Here is a 16,834-nt window from a genome sequence, read left to right on the forward strand (position 1 = left end):
ATTAGTCTGTTTCCACACTTTTTTCTAACGCACTCACCAGCTCTGGTGTGCACTGGCAATCTTCTCGAAAAGGCCACTCGGAAAAAGTCTGAAGACGCTTTTCGTAATTATACATCTGGTTAAACGACAAAAGCCGGGATGCAATCACTTCTGCGTTAGACATTTCTGAAGCACAAACAGAGTACAACTCAACATCTCACTATAAACCTGGCTGAGTGCTGCGGTTTAATTGGTTGGGTGCTTTTGATTATTGATGAATCGCTGACAGCTGTCAGAGCATTTAAAGAAGAAAACGTTGTAAAACAAGAACCTGTTGGATAAATTTGGGATGCTATACTTGAACATTATCAATCTCTATAGCATTGTATTGTATGAATAATCATTTCGTATTAAAATGATGATAATATTCACTTAGTTCACTGAACCTGGTCAATGTCAAACATTTAAAACAGTAATGTGATGTCTCCCTCTGCTGGACGAACAAAAACACAAAATTTGAACTACAAACAAAATATCAGATAAAAAAAAGTTTTGATTAAATGACTGAAAAAAATATAGGATGTGTTATATTTTATTGTGCTGTTTTCTAGAACCGAAAATTAAGTCATATAAATCTAGATTTTTATTTATACATTTATTTCATGCCGTTTTCTTGGACCAAATGTTCTGAAATTAAAAGTTATTATCTATATGAGTTTTTTTCAAAGTATTTTGAGTCTTGCGTCGTTGCGAATTTTGTTATTTTATATGCCATAAAACCACATAGTAAATGCTTCGGAATGGAGACCTCATGTCAAGCATAATCCTTAACAAGCCCTATAAAGATTCCTGTGTTATGTAGTTAACCGCTACAGGCTGCACACATAAGTTCTCCAGTAGAAATAGTAGATTCCCTGGGCTGCACACCATTTACTAGACACAAACATGAGTCTAGAGGCCTCGGCAAGTTGTGTCCCTTTTACTGGAGCCAAACCAATTACCGTAAGCCAATACATACACCATAAAGTGAGATCATAGTGAGTGGCAGACAACATTAATGGTTTGCGGTGTGAGCATTGGAAGCTGTTTATGACTGGTATAGGGAAAGGCCCTGCTGCTGTCACCATGTTCTGTAACTGTATCTCACTGCGCCTGGCTGTTGAAATGTGCTTACTGCTTCAAAAAAGTGGCCCCTCCACCCCTCTCTGCCCTTCATCTGATAGGAACTTCCCTGAGTGTTGGTTTGTGTGTCATAAACAAATTCTGCAGTTAATATGTTAATCTGCCTGAAAGGTGAATGTGAGCTGACTCAACTAGGATGGTCATATTAATCCTAAAGGAGGTTTTTCCGTGAAATGATTTGTGAGATTTTGCAGATTTGTTGCTGCTTGTTCTCTCTTTTGTGGTTATAGTTTGTCACTTAATATTCAAGTCTAGAGTTTCACATCAGACATGACATTTGGCGCATTCCTTTCAGGCGAGACCCCACACCGGAGCTGTCGCCCACTTAGGAGAAGTTAAGCGGGAATACGTCGCCATCAGATGTTGTGTGGCATCCATCTTGTTTGTGGCTTGGGAAAAGTCACAAAGTGAATGCTTCATCAAGCCACAGACTAGAAGGAACTGACATGGAATTGCATTGGATGGCTGAAATGTTTATTTTATTCATTGGCTTTTTCCTTTACTTCACAGGACACTGGAGATCTGACAGGAAAGTGGAGAGAGAGGGATCAGGACATGACCCGGACCGGAATCGAACACAGATCCCCAATAGTCATGTGTCGCAGCTTCAACATGACTGGAATTTTCCTGATATCCTTCTCCAGTTGCATGACTCCCAAACTTCAAACGGAAAAGGCAGAAGATTGTGTTTTTTTTTTTAGTGCTGTCAAAAAAATAAAAGTTTGTTTACATAATATATGTGTGTGTACTGTGTATATTTATTATGTATATATAAATACACACACATGCATGTATATATTTAACAAAAATATATTTATACTTACTTTTATAAATATTATCAATTATATATAAATGTATATACACATATACATTTAAATATTTCTTGAATATATTCATGTATGTGTGTGTATTTATATATACATATTTATGTATATTAGGGCTGTTCAATGATAACTGTGGTTATCGTGTACAAAATAAGAGTCTGTGTTTACATAATATATGTTTGTTTGTTTTGTGTATTATTATTATGTATATATAAATATACACACATACATGTATATATTTAAGAAAAATGTCTTATATTTCTATACAAATATTTACATTTATATATAATTTAAATATATAAAAATATATATATATTTATATATTTATACATACATGCAAACAAACTTTTATTTTGGATGCGATTAATTGTTTGACAGCGCTATTTTATTTATTTATTGACAGATAAATAAACAAATATTAAATAAATAATGTTTAATAATAATATTTATTTATTTAGAATTTTATTTATAATATTAAATATTTCAAGATAATATTGTTATTGAAAACTAAATATTAAATAAATATAAATATTAAACAAATATTTACAAATAATATTCATTATAATGAGAATTGCTACATGATAATATTAATAATTTATTAGTATTTTTTTTTTTAAATCCAATTGTTATTGACATGACAGAATAAATTGCTTTTTTACAATCTTCCCTAGCAAGATACATTTCACACAAGCGAGATTTGAGATTACTGTGAAGCCCTTGAGATGCTTATATAAGTATGTATACATTTTTAAGTGTCCATATATATATACTCGAGTGGATGGAATGGATATACTTTCTTTTACTAGAAAATTTTCCTGATGTCCTTCTCTAGTTGCAAGATTCCCAAGCTTCAGCAATGCCATCAACATAGAAAGCAGAACGTAAGTAAGTCAGTATAAATAATTTGTTATGCAACAACAAAGTTGTCCATATTATGAAATAAGTCTTGGATTTTGTCACACCATTCCTGGGAAAGATTAAACCAAAGAACAGGCTATCAGGTATGCATCTCCCCAGTCTGTACTTCTCTCCCTCTCCATCCCAATCCGTGTTTTCATTGACACTTGACTCTTCTCTCTCTCCTTCTCTCACCCGCTCCCTCCTTCTCCTCTTCGTTCTCCTCCTCACCCCTTCCTCACACAGTTGTCCTTACTTATTAAAGTCCTGGTGTGATTATCTGCTGGAATCTCTTGCACTTGTCCTGTATTCTCAGTGTGGTGAGACTGAGAGTGGGATGGGCTAAAAGAAGGAAATGTGTGTCTCTGTGTGACTGTGCGATACTTTGCGCAGGAGACACTCAAGTTCATCAGGACTATTTTGGCTCCAAATATCCCCAGAACCTCAAAGAACCGAGTCCGGACGCCCTGTTGTTCATGCAAGCGAGGGTTTCTACGAGGAGTTTGTGGTGTCAGGGTGCAAGTGGAAAGACCCTCGGAGACAGAAAGAGGAGACGAGTGGACGGGAAACAGTCAGAGGAAGAGGGTCAAATGTGGGGTTCAGGTAAGAACATCCACTATTTTCTATTTCTGTTTGCAGTCTCATGTGAGCACAGCACATCCGAGGAGCACAAAACTGTTTTCCCTGGAGAGCCTTTTTGCTGCATATGCAGAAACGTACAGGATTTATGTGTTTATATAACAGTTTATTATAGAATAACTCTGATCTATATTTTCATGGTTAAAATTATTTGTGTACTATGGCATTTACAATAGATATACATAGCATCCAGGACATAGATGAATAGTTTCGGAGATGTGATACATCTCATGGAGTTACAACACCAGTCTATGACCAGCATTTAGTTCTTCTAATTTAGTCATGTCAGTGTTGTCATTATCAAGATTGTATTTCGTATGAAGAAGTGTATACTTCTCATGGACATTTGAACTGGCATTTTTGGTAGATTTACGACTCCTCTTGTCTCTTCATCAGTAATAAGAAAGTTCAATAGTTTTGTCACAGCATTCATTATGCTCACCAATAAACCTAAAAGGAGTTGGATCTGAGACACGCAGGCCACTAAAAATCCTTGCAATAGACGTATTATGTGTGTGTGTGTATGTGTGTAAGTGCACATGCCTGTAGGCTTTGTGTTAATGTGTTTGATTGAGTGTGCTAACAATTTCAGAAGAAATATTGCCCACAGCCATTAATGAACTATATTCTGTCAAAAATCTTCCTGGAATGACCTTTTAAACGTCACCAATGTGAAGGACATCAGCAGTTGAAAAGAAAAGAAAAATGGTCAAGAACCATTTTGTGACTTTTAATATGCGTACTTGGAAGTAAAATAGAGTTTAGCTTTGAAGGTCAGGCAATGTTCACACTTTGTGAATTTTGAACGTTGCAGTAAAGCTTTTAAAAAACTTGCAATGTTTTATATTTTCATTAATTTCATTTTTTTATATTATAGATATCAAAATATATTGTTTTTAATGTGATTATTAATGTAAGTAATAACGTTTATTTATATTTATTACTATTTATTGTTCTTAATATATGATTTTGCATTTTTTTTCCAGTTGTTAGACTGACCTGACAGAATGAGTGGCTTTTTTAATATGATCATCAAACACGCTTTTAAGAGACGCATTTGACACAGGTTTGTCATAAATGAGATTATAGTGAAGCTTGAGATGAATGTGTGCTCATGTAAGTGTGTATACGTGTAAGCGTCTATATGTACAAGCCTGGATATTTGCTGAGATAGATGGGTGCAGACATGGTATTAGGAGGCTCTCTGTCTTCTGCCAAAGGTGTGAAATTAGCATCTCTGTGTGAGAGAGAGTGACAGTCAACTTCAACATTCTCCTCATACGCAGAGCTGGAAAAGCACACAGGCTATCCGTTTGGAAATGTCTCATCCCTCCAAGAGCTTTCTAGAAATCTTTCCTTCTTGTTGCACAGGAACCTAACTGATATGGATCCACTCTTGATCAATATTCTAATTTTAGTGTGATCATCCACTGTCATGCAAACGGATACTCATATGCCGGTTGCTGGCTCTGTGCTTTTCAAGGGCACTGAAGCGGAAGCGTGAAGGTCCCACGCATATTTAATGCATATCAAAATAAAACACTTTAACCTTGCACTATGCAAGGTTGTATTATTTTCCCATTTTTGATGTATCTAGGAGAAAACATCAAAAAAGGTTATATGAACAAAATGACACAACATGATAAACTATTTTAAATGTCAGATCAGCACCTTTATTAATATATAATTTGTTTCCTACTCTGTTGTTTTTCCTCTTGCAGTGTAAGTCTAGGTTATTATTTATATGGTGGGCTGGGTGCTGGACGTCTCTTTGACCTTTCAGCGTAGTCTCTAAATTCACCACCCGTCCTCCAGCACACACTGCTGTTGATATATACGGTATGTTCTCAGAGCACATGGCACATATGCTGCAGCTCTCTCGATGCATAAAAGTCATGAGTAGTTTAAGATGAAGAAAGGAGAGGAAGGAAAACTTAGGGTAAGTTGTGAAATGCGTTCCTCATCCAGCCATCCCAGAAGTGGCCTGCAAATGTGCATGAATGACATGGCAAGAAAGAATAATGACCGTGTAGACTTTTTGGTGCAAATTGCCGCCATTTAATGCTTTAGAATGGTGATATACAGAATACACATTTTAGAAAATAATATTTTAGTTGCTATTATTTTGTGTTTTTTAAATTATTATCAATGTACCAAAGTTTATGTAGCCAAGAAAATGCTCTTGCAGCTTGTAATGATTTTGAAAGGTGAAGCATGTCATTTTTGTGCCACTATTGGTACCAAATTGTATGCTATTGCAAAAATACAAACAGGTTGTCCTGCCCCCCAAAAATATAGGTTGAGTGAGATTTTACATGAATTGTAATCGGTCAAAAGCAGTGTTGGGGGTAACTCATTACAAGTAAAGTTACACATTACTTTTTCAATTACTTTTTCAAATAAGTAACGCATTTATTGACTGACAGCTCTCCTGTCGTCATGTTGAGAGAAATAAAATGCAGAGGTGATGTGCGCTGTGAAAACATGTTGGTTATTGTATTTCTAGACTAAATGTGAACATGCATTTACTCATCTCACTTGCACGAAAACATTCAGTAGTCCTCAAAATGACTAAAAACTTAAAACCTATAATAATGAACTATATTAAAGGGGTGGTTCATTGCGATTTCACTTTTTTAATGTGTACTTTAGTTAGTGTGTAATGTTGCTGTTAGAGCATTAACAGCGTCTTCAAAGTTATGACACTCAAAGTTCAATGCAAAGGGAGATATTTTCTTTTAAAGAATTCTCTGTTTAAGGACTACAACAAATGGCTGGTGGGGACCACAACAAGTTTCTTCCCGGGTTGGTGACATTACTAACCCTAAAATTTACACAAACCCTGCCCCTGCAACAAAGAAGTGAGGCCATGTTATTGCAATATAGTACATAACACAAATGCAATAGCATGTCATAAAAGCAAGATGACAACATGACAAATTATAACCGTAATTAAACTAAGGGTGTGTCTCAATCAGTTCCCTAGCTCCCGAGCTCGTGAATCATTATATCGTGTACACGAATTCGGGCACTGGTAAGGTCAGTAAAAGATGCTGGTTCACTACACATTGGGACACTTATGAATCACTACTGGTATTTATGAACAATAACAGAGCTGATATTTTCTGACATTACTTGTAATGTTATTTAAACTACATTATGATTAATTATTTGCTTGTTACTTATACGTGCAACATTTCAGCCGTGAATAAATTATAAGTGTTAGCTAGATTATGTTCATTATCTGTCTAGCGATGTATCTTTATGCTGAAATATAATAAAATAACGGTTTGTATTTTTAAAAACATCTATCGCGTATCGTTATGTGTAGTGAGTTGGCTCACATGATTCAAGTTTCGCGCTTCAGAACTTCCGTTAAAGGAGCATAGTGGGCATCGATGCTCCATGGTTTTCACGGTGCATTGTGGGATTTTTCAGGGAGCGAACGTTTCAGTGCCCTGGAAGGATTCTGCGACTGAGACAGCCCTTAAAATGGCCGACTCCCTGGTCAGTGCCCTGACTACTGAACTAGGGAGCTGATTGAGACACAGGGTAAACCAAAGTCCCTTTAAGACAAGACATTTCACTCGGCGGCCATTTTTGAAACGCCTCTCGGGCATCCTGGGCATCATGCAATCTCTTTGAACGGGGAAACACCAAATTCTTCAAAACTGTTTGCCAACCTTACGATTAAATTTCATATTTGAAATCACCGATGAAATCTAACAACAACCGGCTCATAAATTTAGTTTCTAAACGCTCGAGTCATGACAAAAAAAAAAAATTTCAGGCTGGATCAAGCTAATGCGCATGCGCGTCTCTCTGTTTCTATAGAGACCGGTGATTCTAACGGCTGCTGCAGTGACGCGTGACTTTACCAGTCGGCTATTGGCTCTTATTTAGAAGGCGGGACTTATTCCGCCATATTGCCAGTTTCACTTTCTCCCATTCAAAACAATACGAGTGACACGTCTTGTATTATTCTATAGTCTTTGACTAAACTGTACCTGTTTTATCTTCATGCAGCAAATATTCTCTGGCTCTGTAGGATCTGACAACAGTTCCCACACGAGCGATTTATAGATTATCATGACAGAATATGCTAATCAATGACTTTAAAGGGGTGGTTCAATGCAATTTCACTTTTTTAACTTTAGTTAGTGTGCAATGTTGCTGCTTGAGCATAAACAGTATCTGCAAAGTTACAGCGCTTAAAGTTCAATGCAAATGGAGATATTGTCTATGGCAGTTTAATGCCTACAAAAACGACCGGTTTGGACTACAACGAGCTTCTTCCCAGGTTGATGACATCATAAACCCTGCAAAACACGCCCCAGGAACACGCAACAAAGTGGGCGAGGCCATGTGGCGCAGCATAATGAAAGCGGAAGAGTTGTTTACACCGGACGCGAGCGGCGCGACGCGACGCGTCAAAAGATAATAGAAACCATTATAATCTGTGATATTTTCTACACTGGATGCGGCGCTGAAGACAGCTTCCAGAATCTACACAAGTTCAATGCTGGATGGCTATTACTGCACAAATGCACAAAGGCTTTTACTGAAAGAAGCAGTTCCCACTTTAAAGCAGAAGCTGCTGTATATCAGCCCCAAACTGTAAGTAGGTTTTATTGTTTGTACATAAACATATAGTTCTATTGCTATTTTTTAGCTGCATAAAGGACATATACAAAGAGAAACTCGTTTTTGCTTCGCTAGCCAGTTAGCTGTATTATAGTGAATACTTCTCCAACATACTTCTATGTTCATAGACAAACAGTTGTTCATGCCGTAAATTAAACGCTACCTTTACAAAAATGCTACTGCTCAGTCATGTACAGTAAATCTTTAATCAGGATAAAACTGTATATTGAAAGCTAACAAACAGCAGTGACAGCATCTAAACACTTTGACACAAATACTAAATGAAATACCATTCATAAACGTCATTTAAAGGTGCCCAAGAATGCTTTTTCACAAGATGTAATATAAGTCTAAGGTGTCCCTGGAATGTGTCTGTGAAGTTTCAGCTCAAAATACCCCATAGATTTTTTTAAATAATTTTTTTTAACTGCCTATTTTGGGGCATCATTAACTATGCACTGATTTTTTCAGTGCGCCGCCCCTTTAATTCGCGTGCTCCCTGCCACACGAGCTCTCGATTATATCACAGCACATTTACAGAGTTCACACAGCTAATATAACCCTCAAATGGATCTTTACAAGATGTTCGTCATGCATGCTGTATGCATGCTTCGAATTATGTGAGTAAAGTATTTATTTTGCAGGGAACTACACTGCGATCAAAATGATCGCATATGCGACCTTTTGAAATGCCATTGCGACCCTAATTTCTATGGGGTCGCAAATGTATCACTGATTATTTTTGTACCAATCCTTATGTTTTAGGCAATATGCTATGATTTACTATAAGCATTTATTAAAACAAAAATGTGTATTTTAAGAATACGTTTTATAACGTGCTCTGAGCATTCAACACATCAAGTTGGCTTCAAAACCGCGACCCCCCCGCCCCCTCCCGGAATGGTGTAGGCGAGGCGTAGCCTAACGTTGATTTAAAAAAAATATACCTCTCGTTAAGACACACGCAGCAATCGGATATATATGTCAACATAGCCTTCAATCTGTACGTGTTGAAATGAAGCAGACAATTGACTCCTATTTTAAGAAGGGAAGTTCAAGTGTAACAGAACCATCACTTGATGTCGATGCGACATATCAAACGGAGCCTGTGAGTGAGAATGATAAGGCTGAGAAGGATTCGTCAGGGAAAGCATACGCGGGAAAAACGATACGGACATATGAATTTCGACACCAGTGGCTCGAAGAATACCAGTGGTTAAGGTACCAAGACGGAGCAATGCACTGTGTGTACTGTAAAGTGTACTGTAAAGTCTGTGGGCCTTCAATTGCTGGACTGTCCAAATTTGTAACTGCGTCAAAACAATTCAAACACGAATCATTGAAGCTTCATGAGAGTATGAAGCACGCGAAGTGTAGAGACAGGTACATATCCCGTGACTTAGCAGCACTCCCCACTGCATTTCGGCGACAAGATTTAGCAAACCGAGCAAGTGAGGAATCTCTGAATTTATAATTAAGTTCAATGTAGCTTATAATATAGCCAAAGAATAAATGCATTTCACCAAATTTAAATCGCAAATTATTCTTTTGAAGAAGAACGGGGTGGCCATTAATCCAACATACGCTAACTACAAATCATGTGCTGAATTTATTGGAGTAAAAGACCTGTGCCAAATTTTTTTTTTTTTTTTGTATCTTTAATACAGAAAAGTCAATAGCTGCTGAAAATCTATTATTATATTATTTTATGGATTATATTTATTTTATTCTTCCTTAAGAATTCAGGAGTCTGCCCATCTGCATAGCATGTTGAAATCCAAAAGAAATTCATTTTGCATTTTGTGTACTGTATTTTTTATTGCAGTAAATCTATCCCAACCAATGTTAAAGAAAACAAGAATGTGGTTTAAAAGATGGCAAGTAAAATAAAAAGCACATCTGTATGCAATACAGTTTCATTATTGTTCATTATTATCCAGAGTGGCTTACTATAAATAATTTGTGCGACCAAATCATGTTTTGCGCCAGTAACTGAAAAAGTTAGTAGCGCAAGTGCCACCAGTGGAAAAGGTTAGTGTAGTTCCCTGTTTTGATGTATATATTTTATTGTCTATGAGTTTGAGGCTGTGTTCGGTGGCTAACGGCTAATGCTACACTGTTTGAGAGATTTATAAAGAATTAAGTTGTTTTTATGCATTATACAGACTGCAAGTGTTTAAAAATGAAAATAGCGACGGCTCTTGTCTCTGTGAATTCATTAAGAAACTATGGTAACTTTAACCACATTTTAACAGTACATTAGCAACATGCTAACGAAACATTTAGAAAGACAATTTACAAATATCACTAAAAATATCATGTTATCATGGATCATGTCAGTTATTATTGCTCCATCTGCCATTTTCGCTTTTGTTCTTGCTTACCTAGTCTGTTGATTCACCTGTGCAGATCCAGACGTTACTGGCTGCTCTTGTCTAATGCCTTTCATAATGTTGGGAACATGGGCTGGCATATGCAAATATTGGGGCGTACACCCCGACTGTTACGTAACAGTCGGTGTTATGTTGAGATCCGCGTGTTTTCCAGAAGTCTTTTAAACAAATGAGATTTACATAAGAAAGAGAAATCAATGGAGTTTGAAACTCAATGTATGTCTTTTCCATGTACTGAACTCTTGTTATTCAACTATGCCGAGGTAAATTCAAATTTTGAATCTAGGGCACCTTTAAAAGCCGCGATTTCTCTTCATCTGGGTCTGATTCGGGCTCAATTTGATACAGCAATATAATCAAATTGAGCATACAATATAACCAAAGCCCACATAACCGGTAACAAATGGTAAAGGGCGTGGCGTTTCCAGACGCTTCACCTAATCACGATGGCTCTGGTTACACTGGGCCCGCTAACCAATCTGAGCACATTGCATATTTCGGAGGGAGTGGCTTCATAGAAGCAGGAAGTCAAACAAGCCGTTCATATGACTGTGGAAACAGGTGTAGAATAAAGGTAAAATATATGAAAAATACAGCGTTTTCTAAAAAAACAAAGCATTAAGACATGTTAAACTGCGCCCCAAAAACACAATCAAGCCTAGAAAAAAACTATTGAACTACCCCTTTAAGATAGCTAACTCCACATCAGCTATATAAATTCATCAACTAACCATTCAGAAATGGTTCATTTTACATGTCACTTCTTCTTGAGTCTCTCCATCATTGTCAGACGTTTTGAACAGAAAAGGCTGAACAGTTTCTGATATTTTCAGTGAGTCTGAGGTAATCAGTGCTGCTATCATGAGCTCTAGAAACTCCGCCCTCTTCGTAGGAGCAGCAGCTCCTCATTCGCATTTAAAGGGACCCACACAAAAACTGAGCGTTTATGTTCACCCTCAAAAAGTGACAAATTTAACATGCTATAAAAAATATCTGTGTGGTATTTTGAGATAAAACTTACACATACACACTCTGGGGACATCAGAGACTTATTTTACATCTTGTAAAAGTGGCATTATATGACCCCTTTAAAGTACACAAATATACTTTATGTATTTAATCTCACTTTATTATCCAGTGTCTTTGTTGCTGACCTTCAATGATCTAATTCAACCATACTAATAAGCAAAAATTACTTTAGAGTAGATTTAGAAATAAGAGTGTTGAACCTTCTCCTGTATCCTATTTAATCCAGAATGGCGGCACAGCTGAAAGATTTGTTTGAGCTGCGCCCTCTACTGTACAGGCATAATATATGCATTTCCTTCTGCTTTAGGTTTATTCATTTTACTTTTGGTGTGAAAGGGCCTTAACATTTGCCAAAAAATTGAACTTTTTTTGTTATTAAAAAACAAACAAACAAGAAAACCCAGCCAAGGTGAGAAAAAGTAATGCAAAAGTAATGTAACTCATTACATTTCATAAAAAGTAACTAAGTAACGCAATTATATTATAATAAAGTAATACATTACTTTTAAAAGTAACTTTCCCCAACACTGGTCAAAAGGCAAAGCAATTTTCTCAAAGTGCCACAGTGTTTACCTTTTCTTTAAAATACCGCCTGTGACGTTAATCGACAAAAGCTGGTTGCCAAAAAGATGTAAATGTGTCCTGCGACAAAGTTGAGAAAAGCTTGACTCAATAAAATTCTAAATGTTTCTACTGCTACATATTTATATTTGTTTGGCAGATTTTAATTTCAATTGGAATCCTCACGATTGGGAATTTCACTGGCGAACAAACGATTTCCCCATGTAGATTTTACAACATGTTCAAGTTGCTCATGTGAATTTGCCACACTGACCAGCTTTCCTGGTCTGGATCTTGGAATGGAGGAGGACAAAAAGCCTGCAGCATAATAGGGCCCGCCACATTAGTGGGAACCTTAGGAACATAGCTTTCCCGAGGAAATAAGAAGGCTTTAACCATGCCCGGAGCGAAGTTCAAGCAAGAAGGAGAGACCGATAGTGCTTGAAGATCACCAATTCTCTTAAGAGATGAAATAGTAAGAAGAAACAGAGCCATGGACAAAAACGAAACGTCTTGAGACACACAATTTCACAGAAAGTGTTTACTGAAGACACAGAAGCTGACACTGTTTGGTTCAGGTGTGCTTTATAGTTTCCTGGTCATGACGTCACCCGCCTAGCGTTCCATCACGCCATTGAAAGGGAACAAATATTATTGGAGTATGTTTTACCAGACTTCAAAATTTCATGTTTAATTCAGTGTGTTACTTGCCATTTCATTTAGCTATGAAATGTAGGCTTCTAGCAATTTCTGAGTAAAAATGTTACCAAGTAAATCCTACACCAATGTTTTTCAGTCACATCGCTATATCGCATTTTCTCTTAAAATTTCGTAAATGTGACAGCACCTTAAGAATGTCATTCCATGTTAAAGTCAATTACAGTGGGTACGGAAAGTATTCAGACCCCCTTAAATTCTTCACTCTTTGTTATATTTTAGCCATTTGCTAAAATCATTTAAGTTCATTTTTTTCCCTCATTAATGTACACACAGCACCCCATATTGACAGAAAAACACAGAATTGTTGACATTTTTGCAGATTTATTAAAAAAGAAAAACTGAAATATCACATGGTCCTAAGTATTCAGACCATTTGCTCAGTATTTAGTAGAAAGCACCCTTTTGATCTAATAAAGCCATGAGTCTTTTTGGGAAAGATGCAACAAGTTTTTCACACCTGGATTTGGGGATCCTCTGCTATTCCTCCTTGCAGATCCTCTCCAGTTCTGTCAGGTTGGATGGTAAACGTTGGTGGACAGCCATTTTTAGGTCTCTCCAGAGATGTTCAATTGGGTTTAAGTCAGGGCTCTGGCTGGGCCATTCAAGAACAGTCACGGAGTTGTTGTGAAGCCACTCCTTCGTTAATTTAGTTGTGTGCTTAGGGTCATTGTCTTGTTGGAAGGTAAACCTTCGGCCCAGTCTGAGGTCCTGAGCACTCTGGAGAAGGTTTTCGTCCAGGATATCCCTGTACTTGGCCGCATTCATCTTTCCCTCGATTGCAACCAGTCGTCCTGTCCCTGCAGCTGAAAAACACCCCCACAGCATGATGCTGCCACCAACACCATGCTTCACTGTTGGGACTGTATTGGACAGGTGATGAGCAGTGCCTGGTTTTCTCCACACATACCGCATAGAATTAAGGCCAAAAAGTTCTATTTTGGTCTCATCAGACCAGAGAATCTTATTTCTCACCATCTTGGCAAACTCCATGCGGGCTTTCATGTGTCTTGCACTGAGGAGAGGCTTCCGTCGGGCCACTCTGCCATAAAACCCTGACTGGTGGTGGGCTGCAGTGATGGTTGACTTTCTACAACTTTCTCCCATCTCCCGACTGCATCTCTGGAGCTCTCACCAAGGCTCTTCTCCCCCGATAGCTCAGTTTGGCCAGACGGCCAGCTCTAGGAAGGGCTCTGGTCGTCCCAAACGTCTTCGATTTAAGGATTATGGAGGCCACAGTGCTCTTAGGAACCTTAAGTGCAGCAGAAATTTTTTTGTAACCTTGGCCAGATCTGTGCTTTGCCACAATTCTGTCTCTGAGCTCTTCAGGCAGTTCCTTTGACCTCATGATTCTCATTTGCTCTGACATGCACTGTGAGCTGTAAGGTCTTATATAGACAGGTGTGTGGCTTTCCTAATCAAGTCCAATCAGTATAATCAAACACAGCTGGACTCAAATGAAGGTGTAGAACCATCTCAAGGATGATCAGAAGAAATGGACAGCACCTGAGTTAAATATGAGTGTCACAGCAAAGGGTTTGAATACTTAAGCCCATGCGATATTTCAGTTTTTCTTTTTTAATAAATCTGCAAAAGTGTCAATAATTCTGTGTTTTTCTGTAAATGTTGAGTGCTATGTGTACATTAATGAGGAAAAAAAATTAACTTAAATGATTTTAGTAAATGGCTGCAATATTACAAAGAGTGAAAAATTTTAAGGGATCTGAATACTTTCCGTACCCACTGTATCTGAAAGTCAAATTATCTTAAACCACTAAAGTGTAATATTCTGATAATGGGTTGATTCTAGTTTGCTATACATTTTATATACAACCCTTTATATCCAACATGAGCAAATTATATATGACACTTTTCCCTACAGAATGTTTGTTTGGTCAGTTCTTAGTACCAGACGAGCATGTTGAGAATTGATGATGATGATAAAAGATCTGTTAGTACACAGATTTTACAACTGGGCTTCACCTTATCCCTAGATATACTGTATCTGTGTCCGCTGAACTGGCCAACTCAGAGTCCAGATTTAATCTCTTGTGCTCTGGTCTCTCGTTAAACACATTAAAAATAGAACCTCAATATTCCAATATACCCATGGGCCTCTGGCCAGACAGGGAAGCCTTCACAGAGTCCCTAAAATGTTTTGGCCTGGTCCTCTTCGCACATGAAACCTATTCCTGCAGCTGGGCAGTATCTCAACATGGAAGCTCTATTTCTCTCTCGCTTACTTTCTCTGGCTCTTGATGTCTCTGCATCTTTGATCTGGTCCTGCACACAGTGTTTAAATTTGCATGCTAGTTCCAGGTTTGTTTGTGTCCCAGGTTTGTGTCCCTGCTTTGCCCTGTTTGCTGCTTGCGTGAGAGGCTTAGTTTGCAAGGCTTGGTTTGCAGTCTGGAGGCGGTCCAAGGCTGCTGCGCTACAGAAGTGTGTACGTTTGGGGATGTGATTCCCCAAGGCTCTGTGTAAAAATAGCTCTCTAAATAAACCATAATTCTCTGTGTAATTGGTACTTTTAAGAGGGAGAATGAAATATGACTTAGCAGTTATGTTGAAATCCTCAAGATGATTCCCTAAATGTCACAGTTACATAAGCATCATATATATATATATTTTTTGGTATGAAAATCAGTCATTGATTTGCTGCTTTATCTTGTGTTTATTTATGATTCTTATGTGTAATAGCACCTCTGAACCTGCAGATGGCAGCAGAGCGCTTTTGCCTTTGCTGTAGGTAGGGATTATACAGTGAGGAGCTTTAGAACATAATGAATTGGACTGTAGAAAGGGAGTCAAGGCCTTGTCCTCTGTGTGTGTCGCAGTGCAGGTTTATTCTGGCAGTGGACTTTTATGGTTGAATGGTGGCAAGCAGAGGTGTTCCAGCCTCTCTCCCTCTTTCTCTGTTCTGTCCATATGGTTGCAGTGATATAGACAGTTTATAGGGTTCACACAGCAGCACTTGACTTACACTCTTCTGACTCTTGGCCTAGCATGGCCTCACATGGACATGCTTCCTATAGTGACAACATTTTTGAAAATTGGTGCATTTTGAAATTTCTGCAATTTGTGACCATGGTAATTATTGTGATGAAGTATGGTATATATCCTTTTCAGATGCTGTTCTGGGAATTGTGTAATAAAGTATTATTATACAATGATTTTTCAGTGACTCTTTCTGCAGTTTACACAGTTACGCCAGTAGGGGCAACAATTGACTTTTTTGTATTATGAGTGAGTGATTTATTCATTTGCTCAACCGATTCGTTCAAAAACACTTCATCCTGAAGAGAAAATGTGACTGGCTGAATTTGGAGAAACAATTACTATATTGTAGGATTATATGCTAGTACGCTATTTTGAACCGAGCCTCTGTTTTTATGAGTGAATCATTGAATCATTCACGCAACCGTTTTGTTAAAAAAAACACTGATTCATTAGGGAACTAAATGCCACTGTTGCTCGGAAGCAACGTTAAATTCTTCTTTGGCTTCAGTTGATATTATTTTCATTCGTGGAGCAAAAACAGGCAGTGGTAACTGGAAATACATCGTCAAAAATGTAAGTTTCTCAATATTAACTTTTTTTTATTGTACAGTTGTGTAACATCGCTTGCTGTTGTTATTTTGGTCAGAATACAGTGCTTCCCACAGGTTTGATACTTGCGGTGGTAGCCGGGCGAAAAATCCTCCTATTACACACGGCACAAAAATGGTCTACTACATGTAAATAATAATGTGTCATTTTTAACAGTATTTTTATTTATTGAAATTAATTTTAATTACATAGCATATTACATTTAATTACATACTAATATTATGCATTATTATGCATTGTAAATTATATAAAATTACAGCATTTAAATGGTTCACCTTTTCCTATGTTCTCCTTGCTGTCATATAGTGTCCCTCTCAGTGAATGGGACACAGATTTTACTAGTAAAATTTATAAAATGAATAA

At 37.5% G+C, this 16,834-nt stretch overlaps 1 protein-coding gene across 2 annotated transcripts in view; it reads right to left on the reverse strand.

Annotated features, from left to right (window-relative positions):
• birc5b (baculoviral IAP repeat containing 5b) overlaps positions 1-16,834 on the reverse strand; it is a 30,205-nt gene that overhangs the window by 4,443 nt on the left and 8,928 nt on the right. The window contains exon 1 of one of the 2 annotated variants that reach the window (XM_067371060.1): positions 38-163. The exons of the other annotated variant lie outside the window; for it this stretch is intronic. Coding sequence (XP_067227161.1) covers positions 38-163 — 126 coding nt within the window. Of the gene's footprint in view, positions 1-37; positions 164-16,834 lie in introns of those variants that run through there. 2 annotated transcript variants of the gene reach the window in all.

This window comes from Chanodichthys erythropterus, chromosome 20 (genome assembly GCF_024489055.1).
Source record: "Chanodichthys erythropterus isolate Z2021 chromosome 20, ASM2448905v1, whole genome shotgun sequence".
In the NCBI taxonomy this organism is placed as follows: Eukaryota; Metazoa; Chordata; class Actinopteri; order Cypriniformes; family Xenocyprididae; genus Chanodichthys; species Chanodichthys erythropterus.